This window comes from Pipistrellus kuhlii, unplaced genomic scaffold (genome assembly GCF_014108245.1).
Source record: "Pipistrellus kuhlii isolate mPipKuh1 unplaced genomic scaffold, mPipKuh1.p scaffold_m20_p_2, whole genome shotgun sequence".
Taxonomy (NCBI): Eukaryota; Metazoa; Chordata; class Mammalia; order Chiroptera; family Vespertilionidae; genus Pipistrellus; species Pipistrellus kuhlii.
In genome coordinates this window covers 183389549-183404624 of record NW_023425515.1, presented here as the reverse complement: position 1 = coordinate 183404624, position 15076 = coordinate 183389549, and the positions used below count along the sequence as shown (strand labels likewise).

Sequence of the window (15076 nt, the reverse complement as noted above, 5' to 3'; positions counted from 1 at the left end):
GGCAGAAGCCAGCCAGCCAGCCAGCATGGCTCGCACAGGGCCTGGGAAGGGGTGGGACAGAGGCTGGTCCCCTTGATCCCCCACCCGCCCATCTGATGGAGGCCTGCTCCCGCCCTAGCCCCGTCCCAGGTGGTGGTGATCCGCCAGGAGTGGGCAGGGCAGACCAGCGTCGCGCTGCTGTGGCAGGAGCCCGAGCAGCCCAACGGCGTCATCCTGGAGTACGAGATCAAGTACTACGAGAAGGTACCAGCCTCCGGCAGCGGGAGGTGGGGGGTGTGGGAGCCGCACCAGGCGGGGTGCCCTGGGCTGACGGCGCCCCCCTCCGTGGACAGGACAAGGAGATGCAGAGCTACTCCACCCTCAAGGCCGTCACCACCAGGGCCACGGTCTCGGGCCTCAAGCCGGGCACCCGCTACGTGTTCCAGGTCCGAGCCCGCACCTCGGCAGGCTGCGGCCGCTTCAGCCAGGCCATGGAGGTGGAGACGGGGAAGCCACGTGAGTGCAGAAAGCAGGGAGAGCCGGGGAGCCGGGCCGGCCGGGCGGGCGGTCAGTCGGAGGAAGGGGGACTTGGCCAGCCAGTGCCTGTGCTGGCTCGGCATGTTCACAGCTAAAAGTAGCTGAGGCGCAGAGAAGGGAAGTGACTTGCCCAAGGCAACCCAGCTCCTCATAGCCCAGACCCTGACTTCTCCTGAGGGTCAGTGTGACTAGCAGGCATCACGATGCCCTGTGCCAGCAGGACATCCTGGTCATCGTCCCAGAGGCCCTCCAGGGCGTTGGCATTGCCCACGTCCCCGTTTTACAGACCAGGAAGCCGAGGGTCAGAGCAGCTCAGCGAATTGCCCAGAATTACCCAGCAAAGCAGGATTTTTTAAATATATATTTTATTGACATTTTACAGAGAGGAAGAGAGAGAGATGAGAATTAGAAACATCGATGAGAGAGAAACATCGATCAGCTGCCTCCTGCACACCCCCCACTGGCATATGCCCTTTACCGGAATCGAACCTGGGACCTTTCAGACCACAGGCTGACGCTCTCTCCACTGAGCCAAACCGGTTTCGGCCAAAGCAGGATTTGAACATGGTCAGTCTGTGCCCCTCCCTCCTCCCCATCACCCACCGCCAGCCTCCGGAGCAGTGGGGTCCCACTGACCCACTGCAGTGTCAGCAGCACCTGGGAGCTATTGAAGATGCTGATTCTCTGAATCAGAAACCCTGGGGTGGGGGCCGAATAATGTAGATTTTTATCAAGCCCACAAGGTCAAGCTGGAAGCACCTTGGCCCCATCTGCAGCCAGCCGGGGCCTTTTCCTCCCCTCGGCAGCCTCCGGGGGTGGTGCCAGGACAAGAGGGCTCCAGGTTGCTCATGGCTGTGCTCCCTGCACTCCTGGGCGCTGTGCCTCCCCGCTCCCAGGGCCGACCCCGCGGCGAGCCTGTGCGGACGGGCGCCCGGCCCCGCCACATCCACTAGCACATCCCACTGGTCCCACTGTGTGGCTCTGCGTGAGAGCCTCCGTTTTCTCTCCTGAAAATGGGAGGTAATAGCTCCCCGGGAGAGAGGAGGAAGGGCTCATTGAGCCTGGAGGGTTCGATGGGCACTCTCTGACTCCTACGACAGGTGAGAACGCGGAGGCTCAGAGAGGTCCAGCAGCTCTCTCCCTGTCACACAGCCCTGGGAAGCAGAAGCCCCAGGGCGGGACGCCAGGAAGCCGGGGGCAGCAGGGTCCTGAAGGAGAAGCTTCGGAGAGGAGAGGGGAGGCGGCCTGTGTCCTGGCTCCGGGCTGACTCCCAGCCGAAGAGGCCGCCCCCCAGGTTTGGGGAGAGCCACCAGGACCCCGGGCTGAGGCCAGGGCTGACCCCTCGCCCACCCCGTGTCCCCGGCAGGGCCCCGCTATGACACCCGGACCATCGTGTGGATCTGCCTGACCCTCATCACCGGCCTGGTGCTGCTGCTGCTCCTGCTGATCTGCAAGAAGAGGTGGGCGGTCCTGGGCCCCAGCCCCTCCAAGGCTTTCTCTCTTCCCCTCCCCTCCCCGCCTCTTCCCCCCCCCCCCCCCCCCAGCCCCCAGGAGCGCTGAGCCGCTTCCTGTGCCTGGGCTGGGGCCCGGGAACAGAACACCGCTGTTCTGTCCTCCTTCGTGGAGGGGGCACTGTTCTCTGGCCTCCCCTTATCTCCCCACTCCCCCAATACATACACAGTTCTTTTGTTTGTTTTTTTATTGATTCTTTTACAGAGAGGAAGAGAGAGGGATAGAGAGTTAGAAACATTGATGAGAGCCGAGACCAGTTTGGCTCAATGGATAGAGTGTCGGCTTGGGGACTGAAGGGTCCCAGGTTCGATTCCGGTCAAGGGCATGTACCTTGCTTGCGGTTATATCCCCAGTAGGGGGTGTACAAGAGGCAGCTGATCGATGACTCTCTCTCTCATCGATGTTTCTAACTCTCTATCTCTCTCCCTTCCTCTCTGTACAAAATCAATATATATTTAAAAAAAAGAAGAAGAAGAAAAAAGAAACATTGATGAGAGAGAAACATCAATCAGCTGCCTTCTGCCTTCTGCACACCTCCTACTGGGGATGTTCCCGCAACCAAGGTACACGCCCTTGACGGAAATCGAACCGGGACGTTTTAGATCGAAGGCTGATGCTCTACCCACTGAGCCAAACCGGTTTTGGCCACACACACTTTTGTCCACATCGCTGGCCTGCCCTCCATCTCCCCAGCCCCTCCCTTCCCAACAGCTTCTAAAGTCTGGAAGGCCTGGGCTCCTCCCGGGCCTTCCCCTCCTCTCGTTCTCCCAGGCCCGTCTCTCTGAGCAGCCTTGTCAGGGCCCACGGCTTTCAGTTCCGCTTTCCCGCTGACAGCCCCCAATTCGTGTCGCACAGCGTGGACCTCTCCCCAGAGGTCGGGCTGCCCACCGCCACTTCCACGCGGATGTGTTCTAGACACACCCGCCCCTTCTGCACCTCCCCAGCCTGCCTCCCCACCACCACCACAGGCCGCCAGCCTGAGGACGTGGCACCGCCATTCATGAGGTTCCTCCAGGGCCCACCCAAGTTGTCATTCTCTCTCCCATGCCACACCCATCCACTAGCACAGTGTTTCCCAAAGTGTGGTGCGCGTACCCCCAGGGGTACGGGAAGAGTTTGGTGGGGGTACGCATTGCTCCGGAGTTTGGTGGGGATAGGCACTGCACCGTGCTTAGCTGCGCCTAATTCTACGTTCTCATGAGTACGAGGGGTACTCAGTGTTACGGAAATTATAGAAGGGGCACACATATGTCAAAAGTTTGGGAAACACTGCACTAGCACGTCCCACTGGTCTCCCTTAAGCATCCACCTCCATCTCCTTTCATCCTAATGACTCTCCCGTGATGGGGAGAGTCTGACCTCACTTTGCAGGTGAGCAGCTTGGAGATCAGTGAGGTCAGGCCAACTTGCCAAATAGATGCCAGAACTGGGTCTGGAACCCAGGTCTCTCTCAACGAAACACCAAGCTCCGAGTCACTCTCGCGTCTCCCCTCCATTCCAGAGGACTCTGTGCTCCCATGGCTTTAGGGTCCCCGGCAGCGAGAATCAGAGGGCTCATCCAGTAGGTGGAGAAACTGAGGCCAGGGAAGGGAAGGGGCCTGCCAAGGTCACACAGCAGAGCTGGCCTCAGAGGCCTCATCTCTCAGCCCTTCCCCAAGGACAGTTTCATGAGAAAAGGGACTGATCACCCAGAGACTTTGCTGGGAGGGCTAAGTGGACTTGACTGTATAACTGATGAAGGTTTTATAAATGTCAAGGACATCACAGTTCAGCTGAGCTGAGAGCCTGAGGGTGGGGACTCCCTGCAGCAGGGGCAGGGGCTGGGGTGTCAGGTGCTGCCCTGCAGGGGAGGGGCGTCCTGAGGTGTGCCTGAATGGGGTCGGGGTGGGTCCAGGGAGGCGTGGCCCCGGGCAGAGCTGTGCGCATCCTCCACAGGCACTGCGGCTACAGCAAGGCTTTCCAGGACTCGGATGAGGAGAAGATGCACTACCAGAACGGGCAGGGTGAGTGCGGGGACCGGGATCTGAGGGCAAAGAGGGTCCCGGTGGGAACCAGGGCTGGGCTGGTGCCCACAGAAAGACCAGAGCCCGGAGATAGCAGCAGGACATCACAGAGACCTGAGGCCCCACAGGGGCAGGGCAGTTCCCCTTCCTGGGGTTCACAGACCCCGCTGACAATGCGAGGAGCCCGCCCCCAGGGAAGCATGCACGCGTGTGCGCTCACACGCAGTTTTGCATACAACCTCGGGGAGGTTCCCATGTTCCTGGACAAGATCCCCTGCTGGAGAGAGTTTTTTCAGGTCCCTGCAGAGACCACAGAAGCCAACACAGGGGGTGCCTACCTCCATACCCCACTCCTGTGCCCAGGTGGACATTGGTATCCGACACGGTACTGGTTGCCATTCCACCTGAATGCAGCCTCAGAATCCTTTTTTTTCTTTTTCTTTTTTTTTCTTTTTTTTTTTTAAAAAAAAATATATTTTATTGATTTTTTTTACAGAGAGGGAGAGGGATAGAGAGTTAGAAACATCAATAAGAGAGAATCATTGATTAGCTGCCTCTTGCACACCCCCTACTGGGGATGTGCCCGCAACCAAGGTACATGCCCTTGACCGGAATCAAACCCGGGACCTTTCAGTCCGCAGGCCGATGCTCTACCCACTGAGCCAAACCGGTTTTGGCCACAGAATCCTTCTGAACACGGTGTCTAGAGAACCATTTGCAGTCGGTATAACTTGGCACGTGTAATGAAATCCTTTTTGCCACTTTTTACCCCAGAACAATTTAGCAAGTGGACTCCAGAGGAGACCCCAGAAAATGACAGGCGTCTCCAGACCTACTGGAGGCCCCCCTCCACCCCCCCAGGTCCCTAGAGACCCCAGAGATACCCCACAGAGACCTTGCTTCCACTTGGCTCGTACACGTTGGGCGCTCGTGTCTGCCCCCACACCCCGAGGTTCCCAGACACACTCCTCCCCCTCCTCCCCCAGACCCGCCCAGGCCCATGGGATGCTGGGAGGGAAAGGCCTGTGGGACCCCACTGAAGGCCCTTCTGCCCCGGCCCCTCAGCACCCCCACCTGTCTTCCTGCCTCTGCACCACCCCCGGGGGAAGATCCCGGAGCCCCAGTTCTACGCGGAGCCCCACACCTACGAGGAGCCGGGCCGGGCGGGCCGCAGCTTCACCCGTGAGATCGAGGCCTCCAGGATCCACATTGAGAAAATCATCGGTTCCGGTGAGCCCCGGGGGGGAGGGGGGGGGGACGGGGACGGCCTGGAGGGGCACCAGGGCAGCGGGTGAGGGGAACTTGGACCCATCAGCCCTGGGGAAGGAAGAGCCAGCTGCCTGGGATGGCCAGGCCCCAGGGGGGCACTTGCATGGGTGAGGCTGGGGTGGGGGGGTGTGGGTGTCCAGGCTGAGGAAGGAGGTACCACTGCCCTCCCTCGTACTGCCCTCCCCGCCTGCCCACTCCCGGCCCACAGGAGAGTCGGGAGAGGTCTGCTGCGGGCGGCTGCAGGTGCCGGGCCAGCGGGACGTGCCCGTGGCCATCAAGGCCCTCAAAGCCGGCTACACGGAGAGGCAGCGGCGGGACTTCCTCAGCGAGGCGTCCATCATGGGCCAGTTCGACCACCCCAACATCATCCGCCTGGAGGGCGTCGTCACGCGTGGTAGGTGCCCGGGGAAGGCCGCCTCGCCCTGTGGGGCCCCTGCGTGCAGCTCAGGGCAGGGCCCTGGTCCATCCCCACACCACCTGCTCCGTCCGGGCCCCAGCTCACACCCTCGGACGACTCGGTCAGGAAGGGGCCCAGCGTCTGGGACCTAGGAGGGGCCCTGGCTCCCCGGGCCCCCCGGGCTGGCCCAGCTCCCGGAGGGACACATCCCCGGGCCTCTGATCAGTGGCCCTGAAACCTCCTCCAGCACCTCTGTCTCCTGCCCCGCCCCCAGGCCGCCTGGCAATGATCGTGACCGAGTACATGGAGAACGGCTCTCTGGACGCCTTCCTGAGGGTGCGTGCCCCTCCCCTGTCACATGCGCCGGGAGAGGGGAGGTCAGCCTGGGAGTCGGGAAATAATGTTAGGCCTCCAGGCACCCCGGAAACTTGGACCCAGCAGCCCTGGGGAAGGGAGAGCCGGCTGCCGTCTTAGCGGTCAGCCAGGCGCGCTGCCTGTGACCCCACCACGTGAGAGTCCCTGCGGTGCATGGGGTCTTGGTGCCTCTGTGGGGTCCAGGGCCCCACCCCGATGGGAGGCATGTTGGTTGTCATGGGAATCCCTAGACTCCCAGCCCTCCCAGCCGTTCATTTGCTGGGTGCTCCTAGACACAGGACTTGGCCTCTCTGGGCCTTTATTTCTTCTGCAAAACGGAGGCACTGTGCTCCTTGCCCCACCTCCTCCCTCTCGGGGCTGCTGGGGGAGATGGGAACACGCCTGACCCCGTCACGTGCTCCCTACGCCGCCGAGAAGCACTTTGCGAGCTGCAAAGAGCCTCCCGCAGCCCAGGCCGTGTCCTCCGCAGACTCACGACGGGCAGTTCACCATCACGCAGCTGGTGGGCATGCTCCGCGGTGTGGGCGCCGGCATGCGCTACCTCTCGGACCTGGGCTACGTCCACCGCGACCTGGCCGCCCGCAACGTCCTGGTGGACGGCAACCTGGTCTGCAAGGTGTCGGACTTCGGGCTCTCGCGGGTCCTGGAGGACGACCCTGACGCCGCCTACACCACCACTGTGCGTGGCCCCTCCCTCTGATGGGCCCGGGGAGGGCGGCGGGAGCAGAGGGTGACCCCCCCCACACACACACACACCCACACCCTGTCCTCCTCGGAAAGGGGAGCAGCCTGGCCTCCCCATCCTCGGTCCCTGGTGGCTGTGGACCCCGGGGCGGGCCCCGCTGCCCCCCCTGGGAGATTGTGGGAGAGTTAGTGTCGGTCTGAAACACATGGACCCCGCGTCTGTCTCCCTGAAGTGTGGCTGCATAGAAGCATTTTCACAATGTGTTTTACGACGCTTTGGGCCTCTGTGGAGGTACCTGAGGGGCTGCCTCAAAGGCTCCGGCCCCCACCCCTGCCTCAGTCAGAACCTCCCTTTGCATCTCATCCTGAGCCTCCAAATAAGACCTCACTTAGAGGAAGGATTTGTGACACCCCGCCCCCCCAAAAAAGAGAGAGGGAGGGAGAGGAGTGCATGGTCTCTGAGCTGCCTCCCTGGCTCAGGCCTTGACTGATACTTTCTGAGTGCCTACTACGTGCCAGGCACTGGCACCTTTCTTTCCTTCCGTCTTCATGGCAGCTCCGGGGGCAGGTCTCCCTGGTCCGTCCTCCTCCCCAGGCCCCCGTGTGTGTCTCCCCCCCACCCCCGGACTGCTTGGCAGGAGACCCGAGTGGGAAACAGGGCCCCAGGGCTCTGCCCCCGGTCCGGGCTGAGGAGACGCCATCACCGTCCCTGTGTCCCTCGCAGGGAGGAAAGATCCCCATCCGCTGGACTGCCCCCGAGGCCATCGCCTTCCGGACCTTCTCCTCGGCCAGCGATGTGTGGAGCTTCGGCGTGGTCATGTGGGAGGTGCTGGCCTACGGGGAGCGGCCCTACTGGAACATGACCAACCGGGACGTGAGTGCGGGGCCCTGGCCGGGCAGGGGCGGGGCGGCCTACGGGCAGGGCAGCCTGGAGCCCAGCCTGTGCTCCCCCTCCCCCAGGTCATCAGCTCCGTGGAGGAGGGGTACCGCCTGCCAGCGCCCATGGGCTGTCCCCGGGCCCTGCACCAGCTCATGCTGGACTGTTGGCACAAGGACCGGGCCCAGCGGCCTCGATTTTCCCAGATTGTCAGCATCCTGGACGCGCTAATCCACAGTCCTGAGAGTCTCAGGACCACGGCCACGGTCAGCAGGTGCCTGGCGCTCCCCCCAGCTCTGCCCCTGTCCAGCTGCCCTCTCCGCATGGCCCTGACTTCATCCCGTCCCTGGGAAACCCTGTCCTTTCCCTTGGACCAGGTGCCACCTGGGCACTGACCCCTATTGGGCCTGGGCCTTCCTCAGCCCTCTCCTCCCAAGCCTGGAGTCTCCCCCTGTACGCACCTTGCCCGCTGCTGGGTTGTCATGGGAATGGATGGAGGCTGAGGGTGGTGAATGCCAGAGTCCTTGAAGAAGGCAGAGGCCCTGGCAGAACACTGACCTGGGGCCCCTTTGCCTCAGGTGCCCGGCCCCCGCCTTTGCCCGGAGCTGCTTTGACCTCCGAGGGGGCGGGGGCGGCAGCGGGGCCCTCACCGTGGGGGACTGGCTGGACTCCATCCGAATGGGCCGCTACCGGGACCATTTCGCCGCTGGCGGTTACTCCTCGCTGGGCATGGTGCTGCGCATGAATGCCCAGTAAGTGGCGGTCCCCTGGGGCCGGGGCGAGGGGGGAGGGCAGGGGGCCAGAGGCCGCTCCAGGGAGTGAGTCTGTGCCTGAGTCTGGGCCTGCCTCCGTGGCTCCCAGCCTCCAAGCCAACCTGGCCGGCACTGCTTCTTCCTCCACAGGGACGTGCGTGCCCTGGGCATCACCCTCATGGGCCACCAGAAGAAGATCCTGGGCAGCATCCAGACCATGAGGGCCCAGCTGACCAGCACCCAGGGGCCCCGCCGGCACCTCTGACCAAGACCCCACGGCCCCAGGTCATGCCAGCTGTCAGAGGACTCGCAGGGTTGGCGAGCGATCAGGGTGGCCCCGGGCATGTGCCCCTCGCTCGGCTGCCTTCCTGCCAGGCACCAGCGAGGCCGAGGACTCCCCTTCGGGACCTGGAGTCATCTGGGGTCAGGCCACCTGAAAGGGACCGTTGGCGCCCGCACGGCTGGGACACCTGGCCCAGGGCAGGGGGCCTTGTCTGCCCCGGACACTGGAGCCTCAAGGTCCCTGAGCCCTACCGCCTGTGTGTGTATGCACACACGTGCTCCTGTGCTGTGTGGGGTGTGTTCTCACAAGGTCATGGACTGTGTGCATTATGTGTCCACCTGCCAGGTCCCAGGATGGATGTGTGCCCTTAAGACAGGGACAGGCCTGTTCATTAAGACTGGGAGCACGTGTACATGTGATTGTGGGTGGCATGTCACGGGTGAGGAAGGATGTCACCAGCCTGTGAGCAGGGAGCTCGAGGTGACTGCCCACTGAATGTGGGTCCAGGCCCCAGCACCCACCGCCCCCCAGGCCTGGAGGCCGGAGCCAGGAGCCGCTTCTGAACCGCACCAGCACCAGGCCTACCCTCGTCTCCTCCCTAGGGGACCCCACAACCGGCTCTATCTCAGGTCTGAGCCCGCCCTCTAGCTGGTGGGGGGCCGCCTGCAGCCTCCGCCTGGCTCCCTCCGCTGCTTCCACAGGAAAACAGGGTTCCCGGCCAGCCCCTCTGGCCACCTCTGCGTAGGCAGCACCACAGGGCTGGTGAGATGCCCTCAGCAGGACTTGGCTGCCTGGCCAGAGAGCCACCAAGTCCCCTCTAGTCTCTGATGCCCTTCCACAGCCCAGGGCTCTGCGCTTGGAGGTCCCTCTGCCAACCTCCCTGCCCCCAGCCCCCAGCTGGAATCGGGGACCATCAGTCGGCCGCTCCTGCACCGTCTGGGCAGACCAAGGCCGCGAGTCTCGTCCAAGGCACACCGCGGCCGTGTTTGGAGCTGAGCCTCTTCCCAGGCCTCTTTCTCTTCCCTGTCCCACGTGGACAGCTGTGGGTAGGAGGGGACTTGGGAAGCGCCCCCATTCAGAGACTGACCCCCTCCCTTACGGCCCACCAGGGTATGTAAATATCTTTTTTCTACCATGTCAGGGTATTTTTTCCTCACTCCTGACAATGCAAACATGGTCTTCAAAGCACATAAGCACCCAGGGTGAGAAGGCTGCAGCCCAGGTGGAGCTGGCTGGGCCCAAGGAACCCCACGGGGCAGGATGCTGAGTCCCCCCTGCTGGCCCCAAGGGAGGGGCGGGCCTAGCCCCGACCCCTGCTCAGCCCGCCCTATAGCCAGCACAGCTCTTCCTCGGAACCACCAGCACCGAGCCCCCTCTCCTTCCTGCAATAATTCGGGGGGTCAGCCCCGCCCAGGTGCCGCGGCCAGCTCTCCACACCTCTATATGGTACCATATAGCCGAGCTGCTCTTCCTTCCTATGGAAGTCGGAAACATGGTCAGGACAGGATCTGGGGAGGACCTGTCTTCCTCCCACCCCCACCCCCCTCTGGCCCAGCGTCTGGACTCTGGATCCTCATAGTCACGGGGGACACCATGGAGCTGGCACTTGCAAAAGTGTGCCCCTGTCCCCGGCACAAGGTGCCCTCCAGGGCCCCAGATGTCCGCCTCTCCGTGGTCTCCATCATGAGTCTTGAACTTGCCCACAATGAGAATAAATTCTGCCTCATCTTTGCTTGCGTCTCTCATTTTTTTTTTCCCATTCCTACCGTCTTGTAAGGAAGGGGCAACTTTATGCTGGCCCACTGCCTAACACATCCCATGCATTTCTTCCTTTGTCTCCTCTCCCCAGGAGGTCAGATCCATGTACCCATTGTCTATACAGAGAGGCTGAGTCTCAGAGAGGCCAGCTTACTTAAATCAAGTTCTGAACCAGAGCCCAGATTTGTCCAACTTGAGCCCATGCTCCACCAGGAAGCACCCCATCAGCCCCACATTCTCTCTCCCGAGATGTGCGAATGTCACTTAGCACTGGAGCGCGGTTGCTTGCAGCCAGGCGTTGCCCTGGCCTCCGGTTCCTCCCGGGGAAGGGAGATGCCCCTGGAGGAGTGGCAAGAGGAGGAAGCACTTCGTGGGAACAACTCAGGGCCCGGGGGTCCATTGAGAGAGACGGGAGCTCTGAGGCAGGGAAGGGAAGATGGGGTGCAAGCATGTTCCATAGGACCCACCTCTGCTCCAGGAAAGGGCACAGCAGCAGGGGGCGGGGCAGGGGGTGGCATCAGAGGCTGGGCAGGAGACGGGCAGAGTGGAGTCAATGGCTCGGGCATTTGGGGAAGGTGCCCCGGGTGAACAAGGGAATGCTCCCTGGCAGCCTCTGGCTGAGGGCAGGGTCCTGGCTCTCTGTACTTGCCTCACGCTGGGGAAGCAGAGCGAGGAGAAAGCACCTGTGGCTTGGTCCTACAATCTCCGCTATGTTCGCAGCAACCCTATGGGATGGGTGATGCTGTCCCCACCTTACAGATGGGCCGATGCTCAGAGACCACTGTCCCACGAAGCGCACCTGCATGCAGAGCTAGATCTAGCTGACTTCAGTCAGGTGTGTCTCCCCAGAAACCCCCAACGCTACCCCAGGCCCTGCCCCCCCGGAGGAAGAACCTGTTTTACACACTTCTCTTACCTAAGGTCCAATCATCCAGAGCTCACTGGGCATCGGCTGTGCCATGGGTACCACTGGGAGAACAGAGATGGGGGGGATGCAGCCCTCTCCTCAGAGGCTGGGGACACAGTGTGCAGAAGTGGCTCCCTCAGTCAGACCCAGTCTGCTCAGTGTCCAGGAAATGGGGCACTGAGACGGGTTAGAGGAGAGAGAGAGAGAAAGAGGGAGAAGGAGAGGGAGAGGGAGAGAGAGAGAGACTGCAATGTCAGGGCTATCTCCAAGGACTTCCCGAAGGAGGAGGCATTCAGCTGGGCATTGAAGGATGAGAAGGGATTGGAGGCTCACTTTCGGGGCAGCCCCCTGTCGGAGGATGGGATGCAGAGGAGAGGAAGGATTCAGTGGGAGCAAAACTGAACCCTGTTGGCAGGTGGGAAGTCCCCCTGTCAGAGAGTTGGCCAGCCTCCTCCAATCCACTCTGTAGATTTTATTTCCAGTAGAATTTGCAAAGGGGTTTCCTCTGCAATGTAACAAGGTCATCCCAAAATGTATATGAGATAATAAGGAAGCTAGCAGAGCCAAGATGATTTTGAAGAAGAAAGGGGAGGGAAAGGAAGGGAACCTCACCCCACCAGGTATCATAATTATTATAAAACTCTAATCGTTGAAACAGTCTGATTTGGTCCCAGGAATAGAGAAACAGATGAGAGAATGGAGAATAGGCCTGGGAATAGTCCCAACTGTACATATATGAGAGTTTAAAACATGACAAGAGGTAATGGGTAATGTTAGGACAATTAAATATCATCCCCCGGAAAAATGTGAAATTAGATCCCTACTCACTCCACTCACAAAAATAAGTTCCCAGTAATCACAGTCCTAAATGTAAAAGGCAGACTATAAAACTGTATTTTAAAAACACAGGAAAATAACTTCATCAGAAAATAATTAGAAATGATAAGAAAAATAACAATAAACCTTATTTCATTAAAGTAAAAAACTCCTGTATGACAAAAACATTTTTTTAAATTGTTAAAGCCACGACTGAGAGAAGCTACTTGCAACCTGTATAACCAACCACGAGAGAATTCGTTTCCAAAATAAAATGACTTTAAAAACTTCAGAGCATCCATTTCCAAAGCCACAGGGAAATGGGCAAACGATCTGAGCAGACAGGTAAAAGAGGAAGAAGTGGGAATGGCTAATCAAGACATGAAAAGATTCTCAGCCTCACTGGGAAACAGGGAAATGCAAATTAAAACAGCAATGGAATCAGTATTGCACCAATCTGATTGGCAAAATTGGTCTATAACACTTGTATTGATGAGAATGTGGCGGGGGGAGGGGGGAGAGAGAGCTGATGGGAATGCAAACTGGTACAACTATGTGGGACAGCAATTTGGGAAAACTTCATACATTTTTAAAAATATATATTTTATTGATTTTCCACAGAGAGGAAGGGAGAGGGATAGAGAGCTAGAAACGTCGATGAGAGAGAAACATCAACCAGCTCCTCCTGCACACCCTCTATGGGGATGTGCCCGAGGCCAAGGGCATGCAAGGAACATGCCCTTGACCGAAATCGAACCTGGGACCCTTGAGCCCGTAGGCTGATGCTCTATCCATTGAGCCAAACCGGTTTGGGCAGAGCAGCGCCCCTTGGTGTGTGCCTGTCTTAGGTTAGCTTCCTAAGGGGGGCTGGGGTTCTATGCAGGTGATTTATTGAGGGAGAACTCCCAGGTGAAAGAGGAGGCGGGGGAAGGCAGATAGCGGGGAGGAAAAGCCAGGCAATTATGTGTTCTCTGTTGGAGATTAGCCTCCATCTGATGCCACAGAGAGGTCTGGAGCATTCATAACACCGCAGCGCTGATCCGCCTCGAGGCAAGGGGGCCAGTCTTTGGTGTCTCATTTTCATCACTCACTGCCTGTGTGCTGCCCCATGGTGAGGGGAGGCCTTGTAACTTCCTGCGCAAGGAGGTTCCCGAGAAGGAGACAGCGAGGAGCCAATGGCAGCCAATAGCATCTGGGGAGGGAGTGCGCCTGCAGGTCAGGGAACTGGGGAGGGCACCCACAGCGCTCTGTGCACATCCTTTTTCATACTCATATGCAAAGCATGCACGTCCGAGGATACTCATCGCAGCTTCGTCCGTAATAGAAAAATGAGGGGCAGCCTGCCTCTCTGCAGGCAAACAGGAAATTAAGCTGCTGTGTAAGTACAATGAAATCGTCTATCGCTGTTAAAATGAACCAACTCCATCCACATGTACCGAAAGGGATGAGTCTCCAGGACACAATATGGAGTGAAAAAAAAAAATAAAGGACAGAGGGATATGTACAGTATTATACTATGTCATTAAACCCTTAAAATCTGTTTAACAATAGAATTACAGATTCCGAATGCAGAACTAGATAAGGACAGGACATGCTTGAGACAGATAAACACCAGTTTTTGCTCGGTTACCCCTGGGGAGGGAGGGGAAGGAGAGAAGAGGTGTTGAGCTGTAGCTACAGTGTTTCCCTGGCTTGCTTGCTTTTTTTCCTTTTTTTTTTTTTTTTTTTTTTTTTTTTTTTTAAGAGAGGGCTCTGAAGCAAATATGGCAAAATGTGAACACCCATTTCTCTTGATAGATACATGTCTGTTACATCATGTTCTGTGTGTTGAAATGTTTTATAACTAAAAAAAAAATGTTTCAAAAAACACAAGAGAGGGATTCCTCGGGCTCCCTCAGAATCTGAGAGTCCCCTAAGAAAGGAAACGTGGGCGGTGCGCTGTCCAGGGTGCTGGATCCCAATGAGGAGAGCTGGGTGTGCTGCAAGGAACTACTAGCAGCTCTCTTCAAAATCCTAATCTAGCCATTAATCTCCACCCGCCCTGCACCTGAGCTGCCATCACCACCTCTCCCCGGGACCTCTTCAGGAGTCTCCTCGCTGGTCTCCCTTCTTCTGCTCTCGCTCCTCCCCCCTAATCCATTCTCCACAAGTGGCCTGAGAGATCTTTTAAAAACACAAGAGGCCCATGGGGGGAGGTCCCCTCAGCCCAGCCTGCACCCTCTCCAATCCAGGACCCCTCAGGGGATGTCTGACTGCTGGTTTAAGCCTGCGGGGGATCAGGCCTAAACTGGCAGTTGGACATCCCTCTCACAATCTGAGACTGCTGGCTCCTAACTGCTCATCTGCCTGCCTTCCTGATTGCCCCTAAATGTTCCCTTGCCAGCCTGGTCACCCCTTACTGCCCCCCCCAGCCTGGTCATTCCCAACTGCCCCCCTGCTGGCCTGATCACCTCTAACCACCTCTGTCTGCCAGTCTAGTCACCCCCCACTATCCCTCCCCCCAACCTGCTGGCCTGCTGTTCAGTTGCTTGTTCATCCCTCACTAACCCCCCTGCCAGCCTGGTCACCCCACACAGCCTGCTGTACTGTTGTCTGTCCAGTTGTTTTGGTCGTGACAGCCCCTGGCTTTTTATATATTAGGATAACCCAGATCTTGCTGCTTTTCCACTTTTAACCCTCCAGAAGCTTCTGGTCAAGTTTACCAGTATAATGACACCTAAAATCCTCACCTGGCTTAAAACACCCTTTCTGACCTGTACCTGCAGGCCTCTTTGACCCTTCTCTGGCCATCCTCCCTCTCACTCACACCCTTCCTTTCACTCTCCAACATGCCAGGCCCGGGCATTAGCTCCTCCCTCTACCAGATGCTCTTCCATGTCTGCAAAGGGCTCAGCTGGAGTGTGACCACCTCCCACCTGCGTCACTTC

At 58.9% G+C, this 15076-nt stretch overlaps 1 protein-coding gene across 1 annotated transcript in view; it reads left to right on the top strand.

The window, feature by feature from the left end:
* The window catches only part of EPHA8 (EPH receptor A8), a 32880-nt gene extending 23965 nt beyond the window's left edge, over positions 1-8915 (top strand). Inside the window, exons 6-17 of the mRNA XM_036443951.2 lie at positions 119-243; positions 333-495; positions 1883-1976; positions 3964-4031; positions 5097-5261; positions 5509-5694; positions 5972-6033; positions 6542-6751; positions 7481-7630; positions 7717-7907; positions 8212-8385; positions 8536-8915. Of these exons, the coding sequence (XP_036299844.1) occupies positions 119-243; positions 333-495; positions 1883-1976; positions 3964-4031; positions 5097-5261; positions 5509-5694; positions 5972-6033; positions 6542-6751; positions 7481-7630; positions 7717-7907; positions 8212-8385; positions 8536-8650 (1703 nt within the window). The 3' untranslated portion in view covers positions 8651-8915. The remainder of the gene's footprint in view (positions 1-118; positions 244-332; positions 496-1882; positions 1977-3963; positions 4032-5096; positions 5262-5508; positions 5695-5971; positions 6034-6541; positions 6752-7480; positions 7631-7716; positions 7908-8211; positions 8386-8535) is intronic.
* Positions 8916-15076: the final 6161 nt, after the last annotated feature.